Genomic DNA, 21,937 nt, shown 5'->3' on the forward strand with positions numbered 1-21,937 from the left:
ACTTGAGGTCAGGAGTTTGAGACTAGCCTGGCCAACATGGCGAAACCTTGTGTCTACTAAAAATACAAAAAATGAGCCAGGTGCGGTGGTGTATGTTTACCTGTAATCCCAGCTACTCAGGAGACTGAGGTGAGACGATGGCTTAAACCCAGGAGGCCAGAGGTTGCAGTGAGCCAAGATCACTCCACTGCACTCCAGCCTGGGTGGCAGAGTGAGATGCTGCCTCAAAAAATAAAAAATAAAAATAAAATAAAAGTCATTAGCAGACCCAGCCAGGCTATGCCTATTCTTTTGGAGGCTGCTCTGAAACAACTTTTATTACGTGAGCAACTTTCTGTACAATAAGATAACCTTTGTTCACCATGCCATTCCTCCCCTTTCCCTTCTTGTTGTCATTTCCCCCAAAAGCCTCAAGCCCCATTCCTTTACACTATAAAAACTTCAGTCAGACACAGTGGCTCATGTCTGTAATCTCTGCACTTTGGGAGGCTATGGTGGGAGGATTACTTGAGCCTAGGAGTTTGAGACCACCAAGGCAACATAGTGAGACCCCATTTCTAAAATAAACAAACAAGCACAGAAACAAACAAAAAAAACCCTTCAACCATCAGGCCCCTCCTTTAAGTCTCCCATTCTGTGAGGCTCCAGTGCACATGCATGAATTAAAATGTTTTTTCTCCCCTGCTTCATGAAACCTATGGCTCAAGTTTAAAAAAAAAAAAAGTAAAGAAAAAATAATATTCACATCCACAATGCTTAAAAAAAATGAAAAAGAAAAAAGATAAAACAATAAATAAAATGGTTTTTCTCTTGTTAATCTGTTTATTATCAGTTTAATAGGCCTAAGTAACAAACTTTCAGAAGGAAAATTTAAACTTCCCTACACAGCTAACAGTGGAAAAGGAACAAAGACTTTCGGCATTTTAGCAGCTAGCTAAAATAAAATATGTTTTTATTTTTCTCTGATTACAAACAAAACTGAGTATCAAATGCACAAAGTGAGAATTACACAGGGGAAAAAAATCAGATATTTTCATATATATATATCACCTTTTCAAGGCTATTTCCATCCAGAATAACCTTGCTCTGCCAGGGCCAATAGAAAGAAGTCACAAAATCGCCTTTAGTCAAATTTGTGTGTTTGCTTTCTTCTATAATTCCAATACCTCCACCATCAACCACTTGAGATAGCTGCCAAGGTGTTATATAATCAGTGCCAGTGTCTTCATTCATTCTACAACGCTAAAAAAAAAATCGAGATAATTTTATCCAATATCAAACCACTCGAATTTACCCAGTGACTAAAAGTATATAATGAATAGTGTATCACATACAATACACAAAAATCAATTCAAAATAGATTAAAGATTTAAACATAAGACCTGAAACAACATGGTGACTATAGTTAATGACAATGTATTATATACTTGAAAACTGCCACTGGCCAAGCGAGGTGGCTTACACCTGTAATCCCAGCACTCTGGGAGGCCAAGGCGGATGGATCACCTGAGGAATTCAAGAGCAGCCTGCCCAACATGGTGAAACCCAATCTCTACAAAAATACAAAAATTACCTGGGCATGATGGCAGGTGCCTGTAATCCTAGCTACTCAGGAGGCTGAGGTGGAAAAATTGCTTGAACCTGGGAGGCGGAGGTTGCAGTGAGCCGAGATTGCACCACTGCGCTCCAGCCTGGGTGACAGAGTGAGAGCCCATCTCAAAAAAAAAAACAAAAAACTTGCCAAAAGGATAAATTCTAAGTGTTTTCACCACAAACAATAAGTATATGATGTAATCCATGTTAATTAGCATGTTAGCATGATACAGCTACTACACAATGTAAAAATATTTCAAAATATCATGTTGAATACCATAAACAGACAATTTTTTTTTGAGACGGAGTCTTGCACCATCACCCAGGCTGGAGTGCAGTGGTGCCATCTTGACTCACTGCAACCTCTGCCTCCCAGGTTCAAGCAATTCTTATGCCTTAGCCTCCCCAGTAGCTGGGACTACAGGCATGTGCTACCACGCCTGGCTTATTTTTGTATTTTTAGTAGAGATGGGGTTTCACCAAATTGGCCAGGCTGGTCGTCTCGAACTCCTGACCTCATGATCCACCTACCTCGGCCTCCCAAAGTGCTGGGATTACAGGCATGAGCCACCATGCATGGCAACAATTTTTATTTGTCAATAAATTTGTCTTTAAATAAAAAATTTTTAAGTTGTGGTGACAGTTGCAAAGCTCTGTGAATATTCAAAATTGTACATTTAAATGCATCAAATGTATGCTAGTGAATAAAGCTAAAATTTTTACAGAATTACTTAAGGAAATTAAAGTAATATTATACAAAATATACTAGCAAAAATAATACAAAATACTTTTTTGATGGTTTCAAGGGATTGTGGCCAATTAGATACACTCACATGTTGCTGATATAATACAACTATTTTTTATGGAAAACTAGCAACATATAGGCCATAAAACTTGATTTCTTTTGGGCTAGGAATTCTGTCTCCTCATTGAAAATAACCCAAAAAGAAGTGACCAAGCACTTTCCCTATTTCATGCCCCCTAACTACAGACGAACGCTCTCTTCACCTCTCAAAGACAGAGTGCCACAGTCGGACCACACCCTGTCTCAAGAGGAGGGCTAACAACTTCTCTGGGTAGCAGTCAAGGCTCTCTTCCTCTTGCCTCTATCATGAAATCCAAAATGTAGAGGACCATATCATGGACCAGGAAATGGAAAACATGGAAGGACTCTTGATTAAGGGGTCCCATGTGGTTCAGTTTACCCGGGTAAATAATAAAACAGAGAATTAATGCAGAAGCTTCTATAAGAATACATTTACTTCTGTTTGTGTGCTACCTCCCATCTATTCCTTAAAAGCAAGCGCAGCCATAGACACCGGCCAGACCAAGGGCCTGATACTTAAACAAAGCTAGTAGAAAAAATGGAAATAAGTTCTGTGAGATATAGGGAAAAAATCTACTTTTTTTCCTACTGTCACTCACCACTCAACACAATACTTCTAAAAACAGATGTGGAAGGGTATTTCCCTATACACCAACCAAGCAATTCTGCAGAGGACATCAACTGGGTGTCCCCTAATTCAATTCAACTGTGATACTATCTACCTGGATATAGTGTCAGGTCCCATAGATGAAGGGCTCAGTCCCACAAGACTGCACCTACTTCAGATGCCAATCTTAAATCTTAGGTTATGGTCTGTACTTCTGACAAACTGGCTATAAATCAGTGTCTCCACTCTACCCTCTCCTTTGGTTTAATTTGCTAGAGCACCTCAAGAACTCAGAGAAATACTTTACTTACATTTACTGTTTATTATACAGGATATTACAAAGGATACAGATAAATAGCCAAATAAAAATAAAAATTTAAAAAAGACCAAACGGCTAGGCGCGGTGGCTCACGCCTGTAATCCCAGCACTTTGGGAGGCCGAGGTGGGTTCACGAGGTTAAGAGATCGAGGCCATCCTGGCCAACATGGTGAAACCCCGTCTCTATTAAAAAATACAAAAATTAGTTGGGCGTGGTGGCACGCGCCTGTAGTCCCAGCTATTCGTGAGGCTGAGGCAAGAGAATTGCTTGAACCCAGGAGGTGGAGGTTGCAGTGAGCAGAGATCATGCCACTGCACTCCAGCCTGGCGACAGAGCTAGACTCCGTCTCAAAAAAAAAGAAAAAAAAAAAAAAAAAAAAAAGAGACCAAAAAAAAAAACAAAAAACAAATTAATGAATTAAAAAAAAAAAATTAACAGCCGAATAGAAGAGACGCATGGAGCAAGGTATATGAGAAAAGGCAAGGAGTTTCCACACCCTCTCCAGTACACCTACCCTACAGGAATCTCCACGTGTTCAGCTATCTGGAAACTCCTTAACCAGGTCTTTTAGGGTTTGGATGAAGGTTTCTTTATGTAGGCATGATTGATTAAATCACTGCCCATTGGTGATAAACTCAATCTTCATCCCTGTCCACTACCTGATGTATGACTAAAGTTCCAACCTCTGATCATTTGGTTGGTTGCCTTGGTAACTAGCCCCCATCCTGAGGCTATTCAGGAGCCCCCAGCCACTAGTCATCTCATTAGCATACAAAAAGACATCTTGGAGATTCTAAGGCTTTAGGAATTGTGTGCCAGCAAAGAGTAAGAACACCAAATATTTCCTATTATAAATCACAGTATCACACAAGTAATTCCCTACAGCTAAATGGTGTTAATACAATAGAATGTTATTAACCGCCAAAATAATAATATTTGAACTAGTTTTTCATATAAAGTCACTTAAAGAATATGAAAATGCTCGATATGTTGGCTGACAACTGTAATCCATGTACTTTGGTAGGCTGAGGCTGGCGGATCACTTGAGGTCAGGAGTTCCAGACCAGCCTGACCAACATGGAGAAACCAGGTCTCTACTAAAAGTACAAAATTAGCCAGGTGTAGTGGTGCATGCCTGTAGTCCCAGCTACTCAGGAGGCTGAGGCAGAAGAATTGCTTGAAGCCGGGAGGCAGACGTTGTGGTAAGCTGAGATCACACCATTGCACTCCAGCCTGGGCAAAAAGAGCGAAACTGTTTTTTTTTTTAAAAAAAAAAAAAGAATATAAAAGCACACCTATAAACCCACCACTTTGGAAGGCCAAGGCAGGATGATCGCTTGAGGTGCAGACTTTGAGACCAGACTGGCCAACATAGCAGGATCCCTCACTCGTTATCAAATGAAAATAAAAATTTTTTAAATAATAACAAAGAATATGGAAGCCAAGTTGTATATGCACATTAAGGATAATCATGTAAAATACTTTGTACACACGATAAATTTTAGCTGTGAATTGGGAATGATATAAAATCTCAATTATTTAATGTTTGTTAGATTCCTTTTTCCTTTTTAAAGTTGCTTAAGAGGCCCCGCACAGTGGCTCACATCTGTAAATCCTGTCTCTACTAAAAATACAAAATTTAGCCATGCACCACCATGCCTGGCTAGTTTTTGTATTTTTAGTAGAGACAGGGTTTCGCATGTTGGCCAGCTGGTCTCAAAGTCCTGATCTCAGGTGATCCACCTGCCTCAGCCTCCCAGAGCACTAGGATTTACAGATGTGAGCCACTGTACCAGGCCTCTTGAGCAACTTTACATCTGTAATCCCAGTTACTGAGGAGGCTGAGGCAGGAGAATTGCTTGAACCCAGGAGACAGAGGTGGCAGTGGGCCAAGATCATGCCACTATACAGAGCGAGACTCCATATCAAAAAAAAAAAAAAAAAAAAAGTTGCTTAAGGTTTTTCTACTTTTTAGAATTGGGGTCTTGCTTTGCTGCCCAAGCTAGACTTGAACATCCAGCTTCGAGCCATCCTCCCACCTCAGTCTCCCAAGTAGTGGGATTTATAGGCTCAAGCCATCATACCCAGCAGGGTTTTTTTTTTTTTTAGACAGAGTCTCTCTCTGTCACCCAGGCTGGAGTACAGTGGAGTGGTACAATCTCAGCTCACTGCAACCTCTGCCTCCCAGGCTCAATAGATTCTCTTGCCTCAGCCTCCCAAGTAGCTGGGATAACAGGCGCATGCTACCACGCCTGGCTAATTTTTGCGTCTTTAGTAGAGATGGAGTTTCACCATGTTGGCCAGGCTGGTCTCGAACTTCTTACCACAAGTGATCCCCCTGCCTCGGCCTGCCAATGTGCTGGGATTACAATCGTGAGCCACTGCGCCTGGCCTGATTCTTTTTTTTAAAGGACAGATACATAGAGACTGTCTAGTAAAAGTACCCCAAAGTGATTTTTCTTCCTTCCTTTCTGCAATTAACACTTAATAAACACTATGCTAGTCACTGGAAATACAGTGATATATAAAAACTTTATTTTCATAAACTTTTTTTTTTTTTTTTTGAGGCAGGGTTTCACTCTGTTGCCCCAGCTGGAGTGCCGTGGCATGATCACGCCTCACTGCAGCTTCGACCTCCTGGGCTCAAGTAATCCTCCAACCTCAGCCTCCAGAGTGGTTCGGAATACAGGTGTGCACCTTAACACTCACACTAATTTCATTTTTTGGTATTGATGGCATCTTGCCATGCTGCCCAGGATGGTCTCAAACTCCTGGGCTCAAGTGATCCTCCTCCCTCAGCCTCCCAATGTGCTAGGATTATATGCATGAGCCATGGCACCCAGCCAGCCCATAAGCTTGCTTTTTATTAAGGGAGACAGATAATCTAATAACTACACATGTAATTATTACTTTCAATTGGGATAAATGCCAAATGTCAGGAGGAAAATGTAAAAGAGAGGTTTGAACTAATCTGAGGGTTCAGGGTGATTTACCAAAGGAAACCTCTTTAAGCAGGCATCTGGGAAATAACAGGGATGATCCAGGTAAAGGGAAAGGAGTGGGAGGAGGCTTTTAGATAGAGGGCCAACACGTATGAGAGCTTGGTTTAATATGTACCTGGGACTCTGTTTTAACCAGGTATGGTAAAAATGATAGATACAAAGACAACTGCCTTGAAAGAAGAATTTCTTACAGTTGCCAAGAGGGGAGGGCACACTATGCCAAGAAGGGTCGCATGGGGAAGCACCAGAATTGGTCAAGAGGCTAAAGGAGCAAGGAAGAGTGTGACCCAGAGTCTTTTTTTCTTTTTTTTAAGAGACAGAGTCTCACTCTGTTGCCCAAGCTGGAGTGCAGTGGCGCGATCTCAGCTCACTGCAACCTCCATCTCACAGGTTCTAGCAATTTTCCTGCCTCAGCCTTCCAAGTACCTAGGCTTACAGGAGCATGCCACCACACCTGGATAATTTTTTGTATTTTAGTAGAGACAGGGTTTCACCTTGTTGCCCAGGCTGGTCTTGAATTCCTGAGCTCAGGCAATCCACCTGCCTCCGCCTCCCAAAGTGCTAGGATTACAGGTGTGAGCCATTGCACCCAGGCATTTTTTTTTTTTTTTTTTGGAAGAAGTATCTTTGGTTTCCACAGGAAGGAACCAGGAAAGCAAGGCTGGTAACCTTCAGTACATTACGTGACAGTTTTAATAATGCCAGAGAGCTCTGATATACAGGGGTGGTTCTTAGTTGTACAGCATCTGGCCCAGGGGTGATTTATGGCAGGGGAGTGTGAGGTAGATACAGGAGGTGTTTAGGGATATGGGCTTTGGATTGGTTGGTTTGTATATGAATGGCAAGACTCAAAGGCAAGTTGTTATCTCAAAATACACAAATCCTGCCAGGGACAGTTTCTCTAGGATTCACAAGTCCCCTAAGATGTCAAAGCATCATAAAATACACTAAATTAAAAACATGATTAATACAAAGCTTGAGCAGAAGGGGGCACTGATGTGTTACAAAAGAAGACATCCACTGAGACAAGGGTGTGAGGGTAATTGGCAGCCTTTACTGAGCCTGGACAAGTAAACAAGTCATATTATATAGCTTTTTTTTTTTTTTTGAGACAGTCTTCCTCTGTTGCCCAGGCTGGAGTGCAGTGGCATGATCTCAGCTCACTGCAACCTCTACCTCCTGGGCTCAAGCGATTTCCCACCTTACCTTCCTGAGTAGCTGGGACTACAGGCATGTGCCACCATGCCTGGCCAATTTTTTTTGTACTTTTAGTAGAGACGGGGTTTCCCCATGTTGGCCAGGGTAGTCTCAAACTCCTGACCTTAAGTGATCCACCCACCTCAGCCTCCCAAAGTGCTGGGATTGATTACAAGGGGGAGTCACCAAGACCAGCCCAGGTTATGTAGCTTCTTAGACCATGTCAAGGCTGATTGGTCTCAATCCCAAAACTAACAGGAAGCCATTAAATCACTTTAAGCAAGGTGACACAATTAGTTGCTGTTATAAAAAAATCACTCTGGCACTCTGGCTGCAGTGTGAAAAATGGCTTAAAGGGGCAAAGAGTGCATGCAAGGGTACCTACTCTATTAGGAAAGAAACAATGGTGATTCAGACTAGGTAGACTTCCCTGGAATTACTAAGACATGGACTGAATTGAGAGGTATTTAGGAGGTGGGATCCAGAGGACCTGGTGACTGACAGACAGAATATGGAGAACCAAAGAGGCAAAATTCTCAAGCCTGTGCTTTCTAGCATGAAATGAGTAAGAAGACAAGATATTTACTTCCCTGGAGGAAAAAGGGGTTTTTGGTTTTTGTTTTTGCTTTGAGGTTGGGAGTGTTTAAAGTGAAGATCATGAATTCAATTCATATTATAATCCTAGTTGTTCCATCATTTTTCCTCTCCAAAAATCTTTTTTTTTTTTTTTTTTTAAGAGACAGGGTCTCAGCCAGGTACAGTGGCTTACACCTGTGATCCCAACACTTTGGGAAGCTAGGGAAAGCAGATTGCTTGAGCTCAGGAGTTCTGGGCAATGTAGCAAAACTCTGTCTCTACAAAAAATACAAAAACTAGGCAGGCAAGGTGGCACACACCTATAGTCCCAGCTACTCCAGAGGCTTAAGTGGGAGGATCACTTGAGCCCAGGAGTTCAAGCAGGGGGCAACGAGCCATGATCACACCACTGTACTCCAGCTAAAGGGACATAGTGAGACCCTGTCTCAAAAAAAAAAAAGAAAAACAATTTTGTCATGAGGGCTCTGCTTTCGTGAATGGACTAATGCCATTACGGCAGCAGTGAGTTCCAGATAAAAGAATGAATTTGGCTCTTTCTCCATGCTTTTGCTTGCACTCTCTTTCTTTTATTCTATTTATTTATTTATTGTTGGGTTTTTTTGAGATGGAGTCTCGTCCTATCACCCAGGCTGGAGTGCAATGGTGTGATCTCAGCTCATTGCAACCTCTGCCTCCTGGGTTCAAGTAATTCTCCTGCCTCACCCTCCTGAGTAGCTAGGATTATAGGTGCATGCCACCACACCCAGCTAATTTTTTGTATCTTTAGTAGAGATGGGGTTTCACAATGTTGGCCAGGCTGGTCTTGAACTCCTGACCTCATGATCCACCCACCTTGGCCACCCAAAGTGCTTGGATTCCAGGCATGAGCCACTGCTTCTGGCCTATTTTTATATTTTTAGAGACAAAATCTTGCTCTGTTGCCAAGGCTGGAGTGCAGTGGTGTGATCATAGCTCACTACAGTCTCAACTTCCTTGGCTCAAGTGATTCTCCCACCTCAGCATGCTGAGTAGCCAGGACTACAGGTGCATGCCTGGTTAATTTTTTTTATTTTTGAGACAGAGTTACATTCTTGTACCCAGGCTAGAGTGCAATGGCACGATGTCGGCTCACTACAACCTCTGCATCCCGGGTTCAAGGGATTCTCCTGCCTCAGTCTCCTGAGTAGCTGAGATTACAGGCGCCTGCCACCATGCCCGGCTAATTTTTTTTCTATTTTTAGTAGAGATAGGGTTTCAGCCAGGCTGAAGATGGCCAGGCTGGTCTTAAACTCCTGACCTCAGGTGATCTGCCCACCTTAGCCTTCCAAAGTGCTGGGATTACAGGCTTGAGCCACTGTGCCTGGCATTTTGCAGAGATGTGGTCTTGCTATGTTGCCCAGACTTGTCTTAAATTCCCGGCCTCAAGCGATCCTCCAGCCTTGGCCTCCCAAAGTGATGGGATTACAGGGATGAACCACTGTGCCTGGCCTCTTTTCTTTCTTCTACTATATAGCTGCTCCACTTATATTCTCTTGCCCTTCTACTTTTCACCATGGGAAGACATGGCCAGAAGGCCCTTGCCAGATCCCAGTGTCATGCTCTGGAACTTCTCAGCCTCCAGAACCAGGAGCCAAATAAATTTATTTTCATTATAAATTATCTAGTTTGTGGTAATGTATTAATAAGAGTGTAAAACAAACTAAAATAATAATGAACAAATCAGTAGATTAAAAAGCAAAAACCACATGATCGTCAATAGACGCAGAAAAATCATTTCACAAAATCCAACACCTCTGCTGGGGGAAATGGAAAGTGGTGATGGCTGTACAACACTGTAAATGTGCTGTGTGTGTATGTTCTTCATGCCAATGAATTGTATACTTTATAACGGTTAAAATGGTAAATTTAACTGTTATATATATTTCATCTCAATTAAAAAAATATCATACCCTTTCATGATAAAAACAAACCAGGAATAGGAGGAATCTTCCTCGATCTGATAAAGGATATCTACAAGAATCCCACAGTGGGCCAGGTGTGCTGGCTCACGCCTGTAATCACAGCACTTTGGGAGGCCGAGGTGGGCAGATCACTTGAGGTCAAGAGTCCAAGACCAGTCTGGCAAACATAGCGAAACCCTGTCTCTACTAAAGATATAAAAATTAGCCAGGCATGGTGGTGTGTGCCTGTCCAACTACTCAGGAGGCTGAGGCAGGAGAATCACTTGAACCCGGGAAGCGGAGATTGCAGTGAGCTGAGAAAGCACCACTGCACTCCAGCCTGGTGACAGAGTGAGACTGCCTCAAAAAAAAAAGAAAAACAAAGTCTGGGTGTGGTGGCTGACGCCTGTAATCCAAGCACTTTGGAGGCCAAGGCAGGAAAGAAAAGAAAAAGAAAGAAAAACAAATTGGAAGACTCACACTTTTGGTTATTTCAAAATTTATTACAAAGCTACAGTAATTAAGACAGCGAGGTACTAGTATGACAGATATACAGACTGACGGAATAGAACTGAAAGCCCAGAAATAAACCCTCATATTTATGGTCAATTGGTTTTCAACCAGAGTACTAAGACAATCCAATGAGGAAAGAATTATCTTTTCAACAAACAGTGCTGGTTCATGTCCCTTCAGGGTCACTTATTTCTGGTCTCTCTTAAAAAAAAAAAGTGCTGACACAACTGTATATTCACATGCAAAAGAATGAAGTTAGGTCAGGTGTGGTGGCTTGTACTTACAGTTCTAGTTACTTGGGAGGCTAAGACAGGAGAATCACTTGTGCCCAAGGAGTTTGACATTGCAAAAAAGAAGGAATTGGGCCCTGTGATAGATGATTTTAGGTGTCGACTGGATAGAGGGATGCCTAGATGGTTTGTGAAGCATTGTTTCTGGGTATGTCCTTGAGGGTGTTTTCAGAGGAGACTTGCATGTGAGTCTGTGGACTATGTGGCAAAGATCTGCCCTCTGTGTGGGTGGGCACCATCTAATCAGCAGGGAGCCCAGATGGAACAAAAGGTGGGTGAAGGACAAATTCTCTCTCTCCTGCAAAGCAGGACACCCTTCTTCTCCTGCCCTCTGACGTCAGAACTCCAGGTTCTTCAGCCTTTGGACTCTGAGACTACACTCGTGGCGTCCTGGGGCTCTCAGGCCTTCAGACTGACTATACCATGGCTTCCTTGGTTCTCAGGTCTTCCAGCTTGGATTGAGCCATGCTACCAGCTTCTTTGGTTCTCTAGTTTGCAGACAGCCTATCACGGGAATTCTCGGCTTCCATAATCCTGTGAGCCAATTCCTCTTATAAGTCCCCTCTCACATATAGGTATGTGCATGTCTCTGTGTGCATGCCTATGTGTGTTTGTGTTTCTGTCTCTTTAAAGAATCTTGATTAATACAGACTCCTTCCTCATACTCATACACAAAGTTTAACTCAAAATGTGTTACTGACTTAAATGTTAGAGCAAAACTGTAAAACTCTTAGAAGAAAATATAGGACTAAATATTCATGACCTTGAGTGAGGCAAAGTTTTCTTAGATATAAGTCTGAAAGTATTGAAAGTATACGTGACACACACAAAAAAGTATATGACACAAACAAAAAAAGAGATAAGTTGGACTTTATCAAAATTAAAAACTTTTGTGCTTCAACGGATACCATCAAGAGAATTAAAAAAACAACCTATAGCATGGAAGAAAGTATTTCCAGATCATATATCCAGCAAGGGGCTTATAATGAGAATATATAAAGAACTCTTACAACTCAGTAATAAAAAGACAGATAATCCAACTTTTTAAAATGCACAAGAGATCTGAATAGACATGTCTCAAAAAAAGACATGCAAATGACCAATAAGCACATAAAAGCATGCTCAACATTATTAGCCATCAAGGAAATACAAAAGAAAACCACAATGAGATATCACTTTACACCAACTAGAATGGCTATAACCAATAAGACAGATAATAACAAGTGTTAGTGAGGATGTGGAAAACTGGAACCCTCATACACTGATGGTGGGATTGGAAAATGGTAAAGCCATTTTGGAAAAGAGTCTGGTAGTTCCTCAAAAGGTTAAGCATACACTTACTGTATAACATAGTAATTTTAACTCCTAGATACATACCCAAGAGAAACAAAAACACAGTCCACACAAAAACGTATACACAAATGTTCGTAGTGGAAGTATTGCTAATAGCCAAATTGTGTAAACAACCCATATGTCCATCATCTGACTACCGTATCGATACTATGTAACATGATTCAGTAATAAAATTTATACAAAATGGCCAGAATAGGCAAATCTATAGGAACAAAAAGTAGATTAGTAGTTGTATACAGCTGAGGGTGGGGTGAGGAGGGAAAATGGGGAATGACTGCTAATTATACCATAGGTTCAGGGTTTCTTCTGGGGATGAGGAAAATGTTGTAAAACTGATTGTGATGACAGTTGCAGAATTCCGCGAATATACTAAAAACAATTTAATTGTACTCTCTGAGTAAATTGTATAGTGTGTGGATACTTTTTTTTTTTTTTTTTTTTTTTTGCGATGGAGTCTGGCTCTGTCACCCAGGCTGGAGTGCAGTGGTGCAATCTTGGTTCACTGCAGCCTCCGCCTCCTGGGATCAAGCAATTCTGCCTCATCCTCCCAAGTAACTGGGACTACAAGCAGGCACCGCCACACCCGGCTAATTTTTTATTTTTAGTAGAAACAGAGTTTCACCATGTTGGCCAGGATGGTCTTGATTTCCTGACCTTGTGATCTGCCTGCCTCAGCCTCCCAAAGTGCTGGGATTACAGGCGTGAGCCACCACGTCTGGCCAGTAATTCTTAAAACTGTTAAATGTTTTTAAGTACAGGGAAAGCAACGCAGTGGCTCACACCTGAAATCTCAGCACTTTGGGAGCCCAAGACAGGAGCACTGTTTGAGTCCAGGAGTTCAAGACCAATCTGGGCAACATAGCAAGACCCCATCTCTAAAAAAAATAAATTTAAAAAATTAGCCAGGCATGGTGGTACATACCTGTGGTCCCTCCTACTTGGGAGACTGAGGTGGAAGGATTGCTTGAGCCCAGAAGGTCAAGGCTGCAGTGAGCTGTATTGGCACGACTGCAGTCAGCCTTGGCAACAGACACCTCATTTCAAAAAAGTTAAAAATTAATAAAATGAAGTACAAAGTCTTTCACTCAGCTTCCCCCAGTAGTGACATCTTAAATATCTGCAGTATAATATCAAAACCAGGAAATTAACATTGGTACATTGCTGTTACCTAGACAGATCAATAAGTGATCCTTTGTACAGGTACTCTTCACTTCCTACTTTATACACCTCTGTTTCGACTATTTATAATGTTAATAAAAATAATAAAGTTGTTCATTTTTTAAAAAATGCCTTCAATAATGAAAAGAAGATAATTAGCCTCTAAATAATGAAAAAAAGGCTGGGTGCGGTGGCTCACGTCTGTAATCCCAGCACTCTGGGAGGCCAAGGCGGGCAGATTACCTGAGGTCAGGAGTTCAAGACCAGCCTGGCCAACACGGAGAAACCCCATCTCTACTAAAAATACAAAATTAGCTGGGTGTAGTGGCACATGCCTGTAATCCCAGCTACTGGGGAGGCTGGGTCAGAATTGCTTGAACCCTGGAGGTGGAGGTTGCAGTGAGCCGAGATCGCGCCATTGCACTCCAGCCTGGGCAACAAGAATGAAACTCCACGAAGGGTTCAAGAGATATTAAAAGTAAAATATTAGAAAATGAGGTTTTAGATTAGCTGAAGAGCAAATGGAAAAGAACAAAAAACTACATCATAGTTTGTATTAGTCCAATCTGACACTGCTATAAAGATGTTACCTGAGACTGGGTAATTTATGAAGAAAAGAGGTTTAACTGACTCAAGTTCCACATGGCTGCGGAGGCCTCAGGAAATTTACAATCATGACAGAAGGTAAAAGCGAAGTAAGACATGGCTTACATGGCAGCAGGAGAGACAGAGAAAGAGGGAAGCACCAGACACTTATCAAACAACCAAATTTCGTGAGAATTCACTATAACGAGAACAGCATCGGGGAAACAGCCCCCATGACCCACTTACCTCCCACCAGGTCCCTCCCTCAACGTGTGGGGATTACAATTTGAGATGAGATTTGGGTGGGGACACAGAGCCAAACCATATCATACTTCTTTCCTTATTTGGGAGTTCAATGATAAAAGGTGAGGAGCAGTCCATTATGAAAGGCAAGTGAAGACCAGGGAAAGACAGCTTTGGCAAATCACATTATATGGCTCAAGTGAATGATTCTGCATTTTTAAGTTTACAAGGGGCCAGATCCTGATGATTTAAGAACAATTTAAGTGATTTTCCAAGAGTATTTTGACAACCTATGATTTGTGACTCAGATGTCTACTAGAGAAACTAAGCCTGATGGCCAACTCTGCCATGTGCCTTGTAACTTGATGAGACACTCTCTAATTGTACCTCCTTTTTTTTTTTTTAGACAGAGTCTCACTCTGTCTCACTGGAGTGCAGCGACGTAATCTTGGCTCACTGCAACCTCTGCCTCTCGGGTTCAAGCAATTCTCCTGCCTCAGCCTCCCAAGTAACTGGGACTACAGGCATGAGACACGACGCCCAGCTAATGTTTTTGTATTTTTAGTACAGATGGGGTTTCACTATGTTGGCCAGGATGGTTTTGATCTCGACCTCATGACCTACCCACCTCAGCCTCCCAAAGTGCTGGGATTACGGGCCTGAGCCACCACACCCCGCCAATTGTACCTTCTTAGGGCCAATACTCTCCCACCAAGGGGTAGCCCTTGCCCAACCCTCCCTCCAACCACAGCTGAACAGATTCAGAGGGCCATCTGACCCCTGGACAGCCACCCCATAGGTGGTGTGGTAGGCAAAATAATGGTCTCACAAAGATGTTCATGTCCTAATCCCTGAAACTTGTGAATATGTTATCTTATATGGCAAAGGGGACTTTGCAAATGTAATTAAGTTAATGATCTTGAGATCGAGAAATTATTCGGGACTATCCCAGTGGGCTCCATGTAATCACAAAGATCCTTGGAAGAGGGAGGAAGAAAAGTTAGAGTTCAGAGATCTAACCACTGAAGCACAGACAAGAGAAATGCAAAGTTACAAGTCAAGGAATACGGGCAGCCTTGAGAAGACGGACAAGGCAAGGAAACGGATGGTCCCTAGAGCCTCCAGAAGAAATGCAGCCCTGCCAACATCTTCATTTTAGCCATGTTAAGACCAATTTTGGATCTCTGATCTCTAAAAATAAATTTTTGTTTGAAGTCACTAAGCTGCCAGGGGCTGTGGCTTACGTCTATAATCCCAGCACTTTAGGAGGCTGAGGTGGGCAGATCACCTGAAGTCAGGAGTTCAAGACGAGGCTGGATAACCTGGTGAGATCCCATCTCTACTAAAAATACAAAAAATTAGCCAGGCATGGTGGTGCATGCCTACAATCCCAGCTACCCGGGAGGCTGAGGCAGGAGAATCGCTTGAACCTGGCAGGCGGAGATTGCAGTGAGCTGAGATCATGCCACTGCACTTCAGCCTGGGCAACACAGTGAGACTCTGTCTCAAAAAAACAAAGCCACTAAGTTTATAGTAATATGTTAAAACAGTATGAGGAAACTCATATGGTTGTTCAGCAACCTATGAAATAGGTTTTTATCAAAACAGACATATGGGGCCAATTTCCCTATTGCAGCAATCTGATTCCAATCAATGAGACTTTTTTTTTTTTTTGAGACAGGGTCTCACTCTGTCATCCAAACTGAAGTGCAGTGATGCAATCATGGCTCAATGGAACCTCGACCTCCCAGGCTCAAGCAATCCTCCCACCTCAGCCTCTCAAGCAGCTAGGACTACAAGCACAAGCCACCACACCTGTCTAAATTTTTAATTTTTTGTAGAGACAGGGTCTCACTCTGTTGCCCAGGCTGGTCTTGAACTCCTGGGCTCAAGCAATCCTGCCTTGGCCTCCCAAAGTGCTAAGATTATAGGCATGAGCCACCATGCCCAGCCGAGACTCTTAATAGCAGGGGGTAAACTGACATATATAGCTGTGCTTGTCATGGCCATAGGATGAAGTTAGAAGTGAAGAAGAGACTGTATGACCTCTGACAGAAGTAAAGCAAGAAGTCAGCTCAAAGAGCCAAAGTCCCTGTGCCTAATGGCTTCTTATTTGTAGTCTGGTAATATATACCTCTTCAATAAATCTTCTTTATCTAGAGGTGGCATAACTGAGTCTGTTCCTTTCAAAAAGAGATCAACTACAGGGTTAGCACAGTGGCAGGAGGCCAAGGTGGGAGGATTGCCTGAGCCCAGCAAAACTGAGACCAGCTTGGGCAACATAGAAAGACCTCATCTCTTAAAAAAAAAAAAGAAAAAGAAAAAGAAAAGGTCAGCTAGAAATAAATAAAGATTCTAGCTGGGCGTGCGATGGCTCACACCTGTAATCCCAGCACTTAGGGAGGCCAAGGCAGGTGAATCACAAGGTCAGGAGTTCGAGACCAGCCTGGCCAATATGGTAAAACCCCGTCTCTACCAAAAAAAAATATGAAACTTAGCCAGGCATGGTGGCATATGCCTGTAGTCCCAGCTACTCGGGAGACTAAGGCAGGAGAATCGCTTGAATCCAAGAGGTGGAGGTTGCAGTGAGCCAAGATTGCGCTGCTGTACTCCAGCCTGTGTGACAGAGTAAGACTCTGTCTCAAAAAAAAAAAAAAAAAAAAGATCTCATATATAGCCTCTCTTGTAAAGTGGATCTGAGATAATTTGCAATCCTATTTTACCATTTTCAAGCTTTATTTACTATTGGAAGGTAGTGTGAACATTTGAAAACACCTGAACCACATACATGTACTATTATTATCTATTCCCCCTACAACATTCCTTAATTTCACTAGTGAATAAAAATTAAGGCAATCTGTAATTCAAAGGTATCAATATATAACTGCTCAAATATTTACCAATCTATAAGGGGACTGCACAATAAAATTCAGATACAACAACATGAAAAACAATAAAATAAAGTTATTTTACACCAAATTACGACATCCTGATTCTTACCATGTAAGGATCCACAGAAAGATAAAGAGTTCTAACTTGTACTTGTCCTTCATTGATATTATCTGGTAAACAGACTTCTTCCATTCGGAAATTCTCTGCCACAGGATTACCATTTTTTCCTAAAATAATAGGCAAAAATATAAAGTAAGCAGGGTCACTTTACTATACACTTTTTTTTTTTGAGACAGAGTCTTGCTCTATCACCCAGGCTGCAGTGCAGTGGTGCAATCGTGGCTCACTGCAACCTCTGCCTCCCGGGTTCAAGTGGTTCTCCTGACTCAGCCTCCCAAGTAGCTGGGATTACAGGCATGCACCACCATTCCCGGCTAATTTTTTGTATTTTTAGTAGAGACGGGGTTTTACCATGCTAACCAGGCTGGTCTCAAACTCCTGACCTCGTGATCCACCCACCTTGGCCTCCGAAAGTGCTGAGATATACTTATTATTCTTTTTTTTTTTTTTTTTGAGATGGAGTCTCACTCTGTCACCCAGGCTGGAGTACAGTGGCGCAATCTCGGCTCACTGCAACCTCCGCCTCCTGGGTTCAAGTGATTCTCTGCCTCAGATTCCCAACTAACTGGGATTACAGGCGCCCACCACCACGCCTGGCTAAATTTTGTATTTTTAGTAGAGATTCAACATCTTGGCCAGCCTGGTCTTAAACTCCTGACCTCATGATCCACCCACCTTGGCCTCCCAAAGTGCTGGGATTACAGGTGTGAGCTACCACCCAGTCATACTTATTATTCTTTAAAGGGTCACTCTAGGATTCAGAACACTTCCTTTTAAAACAGGCACAAATAAATCTACATTGTTTTGTAATTCTTCTCTAACCATAGAAACGACTCCATATGTATTTCCTTTTTTTAAGAGACAGGGTTTTACTCTGTCACCCAGGATGGAGTACATCTAAACTTTCCTTCCTCATTTTAAGAAGCAAATAGAAACTTAAATGAATACAAAAGTAATAATAAATAAATCTGAAAAATTAGAAAATTAGAAAATTTGAGGCACGAGAAAAATTTATAAGAAAAGGTCATCATTATAGAAACTTAAATGAATATAAAAGTAGTAATAATAAAGTCTGAAAAAACAGGAAGTAGGAAATTAGAAAATTTGAGGTAAGGCACTTTGGGAGGCCAAGGTGGGCAGATCACAAGGTCAAGAGATCAAGACCATCCTGGTCAATCAACATGGTGAAACCCCATCTCTATGAAAACTACAAAAATTAGCTAGGTGTGGTGGCACGCGCCTTAGTCCCAGCTACTCGGTAGGCTGAGGCAGGAGAATTGCTTGAACCCGGGAGGCGGAGGTTGTGGTGAGCTGAGATCGCGCTATTGCACTCCAGCCTGGGCAACAAGGGGGAAATGCCATCTCGGAAAAAAAAAAAAGGAAATTTGAGGTATGAGAAAAGTTTGTAAGAACAAAAGGTTACCACTAGAAGGTACTCATCTTCAGATATGTTTAACGCAAATTTACTATTCATAGAATTATTAAATTTATACGGTGGGAATAGTACATAAAGATCTTAATCTAACTGCTCATTTTACTAAAATTGAAATCAGAAAAGTTGAGTGACTTCTGTAAGTGGGCAGCAAACAGTGACCCAAATCTTTCAGGTTACTTCCACACCTGTTTTTACAATGCAGTTTACATGTCAGCACTACCATAAGTTACTACATTCCACATAAAAAAGAAAAGCAAATTTTAAGGACCAATAATACATACTCCAAAGAAGAAACAAAAGCCACATATATTTGTAATGTAACCTTTCAAATGTTACGATTCCAAAATATCTTATTTCACCAACAAATGCCTGGATAAGTTATCACCTGAAAGACTATTACACTGTTTAAAAATGGCCTTGCCGGGCGCGGTGGCTCAAGCCTGTAATCCCAGCACTGTGGGAGGCCGAGGCGGGTGGATCACGAGGTCAAGAGATCGAGACCATCCTGGTCAACATGGTGAAACCCTGTCTCTACTAAAAATACAAAAAATTAGCTGGGCATGGTGGCGTGTGCCTGTAATCCCAGCGACTCAGGAGGCTGGGGCAGGAGAATTGCCTGAACCCGGGAGGCGGAGGTTGTGGTGAGCCGAGATCGCGCCATTGCACTCCAGCCTGGGTAACAAGAACGAAACTCCATCTCAAAAAAAAAAAAAAAAAATGGCCTTAATAAGCTATCACTTGAAAACAATTACATGGTTTAAAAAGTGTCCTTTAATATCTTTACTAGTGTTAGTATCTAACTACTTTAATTTACCACATTAATATCACATTAGTTTTTATTCATTCCTCCATTTGCATTAATAATTATCAAAGGCCACAGCTGTTCATTCTTCACAAATACATACCAGGTCGAGAATTCAATACCACTCTTTGAACAATCATCGCTCTGATTGGGCAGTGGTCTCACAAGATTTCTGTATAAAATACTCCTACAAATAGAAAAACTTTTTAATCGCAAATAAGATTTGAAGTATTCAACAATTTAAAAATAAAAAAGAAGTCCATTTGCTTTTCTCAATGAAGAGGGAGAAAAATCACATTTAGGATCCAAAAAAGACAAACTCTCCTGTCACAGTTTGCTTCCTAAAGCAAATATATGAAAAAAGACTACACCTAGTTAGAATTCTTAATAGGAACAAATTCATTGAAGATTAAGTGAGGCAAAATGTTTTTGGTCTCAGATAATTCAAGCTCGGGCATCTTTAAGCCCATCATCATGATGAAGCCTCCTATGGCTCAATTAAAAGAAAACAACACAAGGCTGGTCCAAAGGTAGTGAATTATCTCAACTGATTGTTCACAGTTACAGGCCAAATCCCTTGTTCTGCGCTTTCCCCCTTCTCAATACTGCACTTGACTTGTTTTTAAATAAAGAAAAAAACATAAAACAATATGACACATTCCCCCAGAGCTAGCAGTTAGTATCTAGTGGCAAAATAAAAACACTAACTGCTTAATTGACATGTAATCACATTTTTTTTTTTTCAGACAGAGTCTCACTCTGTCACCCAGGCTGGAGTGCAGTGGTGCGATCTCGGCTCACCGCAACCTCTGCTTCCTGGGTTCAAGTGATTCTCCTGACTCGGCCTCCCATGTAGCTGAGATTACAGGCATGCACCACGACACCCTGCTAATTTTTTGGTATTTTTAGTAGAGACGGAGTTTCACCATGTTGGCCAGGCTGGTCTTGAACTCCTGACCGTAAGTGATACATCCGCCTCGGCCTCCCAAAGTGCTGAGATTACAGGCATGAGCCAACACACCTAGCCACGTAACCAAATTTTCAAAGGCTCTTCTATTCATTTACCAAAATGAAAATTCCTTTGCCTTCTTATCAGTGGTGAATTTTAAAAAAACAAAAATTTCTTAATAGTTTAGCTGATGATAAAAGTAATACATCAAAGGAATTTTAAAATCCTTACCTTATAGGAAATTCCATATCACAATATGGCCAATAAGTAAAGGATCAGTTTATTCTGTTTGGTTTTGTTTTTTGAGATGCAGTCTCGCTATGTTGCCCAGGCTGGTCTCAAGTGATCCTCCCACCTTGGCCTCCCAAAGTGCTGGGATTACAGGTGTGAGCCACTGCATCTGGCCAGTTTATTCTGGATTTACAATTTGAGCTAATGAAAGAAACAAAATGAAGTTCCAGTACTAGCACTAACTGACTTGCTGAAAATCACTTTGCTAGCCTGGCACAGTGGCTCACACCTGTAATCCCAGCACTTCGGGAGGCCAAGGTGGGTGGATCACGAGGTCAAGAGATCAAGACTATCCTGGCCAACATCGTGAAACCCCGTTTACTAAAAATACAAAAATTAGCTGAGCATGGTGGCAGGAGCCTGTAGTCCCACCTACTCAGGAGGCTGAGGCAGGAGAATGGCTTCAACCTGGGAGGCGGAGGTTGCAGTTAGCCAAGATCGCACCATTGCAACAGAGTGAGACTACATCTCAAAAAAAAAAAAAAAAAAAACAAAAAAAAAAAAAAAAAAAAGAAAGAAAGAAAGGAAAAGAAAGAAAATCACTTTGCTTACTTTTTCCACCAGTGAAAATTAGAAAATCAAGCCCTTAGTGTTACTATGTGCCAAGCACTGTTGTGAGTGCTTTGTACAGCTTTACTACTGGGATACATGCTGAGAAATATGACGTTGGGTGATTTCATCGTTGTGTGAATATCAGAGTGCACTTACACAAATGTAGATGGTACAGATTACCAGACACCTAGGCTACATGGTTTAGCCTATAACTTCCAGGGTACAAACCTATATGGCATGTTGCTGTATAGGGCACCTTACAATGAATGGAGCCTAGCAAAATGGAAGTTGCTCTGGGTGAGTCAGTGAGTGAGTGGTGAGGGAATGTGAAAGCCTAGGACATTACTGTAGGTTATTTAAACTTTATTAACACTATACACTTAGACCACACTAAATTTCTCAAAAAGTAAAGTAATAGGGCAGGTGCAGTGGCTCATGCCTGTAATTCCAGCACTTTGGGAGGCCAAGGCAGGTGGATCATTTGAGGTCAGGAGTTTAAGACCAGCCTGGCCAACATGGTGAAATCCCGTCTCTACTAAAATTATAAAAAACTGCTGGCCGTGGTGGCATGCGCCTGTAATCCAAGCTATTTGGGAGGCTGAGGCAGGAGAATCGCTTGAACTCAGGAGGTGGAGGTGTGGTGAGCTGAGATTGCGCCACTGCACTCTAGTCTGGGTAACAGAGTGAGACCCT

The 21,937-nt window shown here is 41.9% G+C and overlaps 1 protein-coding gene across 4 annotated transcripts in view; it reads right to left on the bottom strand.

Annotated features, from left to right (window-relative positions):
• PTGR2 (prostaglandin reductase 2) overlaps positions 1-21,937 on the bottom strand; it is a 34,905-nt gene that overhangs the window by 8,847 nt on the left and 4,121 nt on the right. For all 4 annotated transcript variants that reach the window (XR_004271793.1, XM_032287914.1, XM_032287912.1 and 1 more), the window contains exons 2-4: positions 19,556-19,639; positions 17,204-17,322; positions 1,051-1,242 (exon numbers count right to left, since the gene is read on the bottom strand). Coding sequence is in view for 3 of the 4 variants with exons in the window: in XM_032287914.1 (XP_032143805.1) it covers positions 1,051-1,242; positions 17,204-17,322; positions 19,556-19,592 (348 nt within the window). In the remaining variant the exon portion in view is untranslated. The remainder of the gene's footprint in view (positions 1-1,050; positions 1,243-17,203; positions 17,323-19,555; positions 19,640-21,937) is intronic.

Source organism: Sapajus apella, unplaced genomic scaffold (genome assembly GCF_009761245.1).
Source record: "Sapajus apella isolate SASKATOON/1434 unplaced genomic scaffold, GSC_monkey_1.0 scaffold20, whole genome shotgun sequence".
Classification (NCBI taxonomy): Eukaryota; Metazoa; Chordata; class Mammalia; order Primates; family Cebidae; genus Sapajus; species Sapajus apella.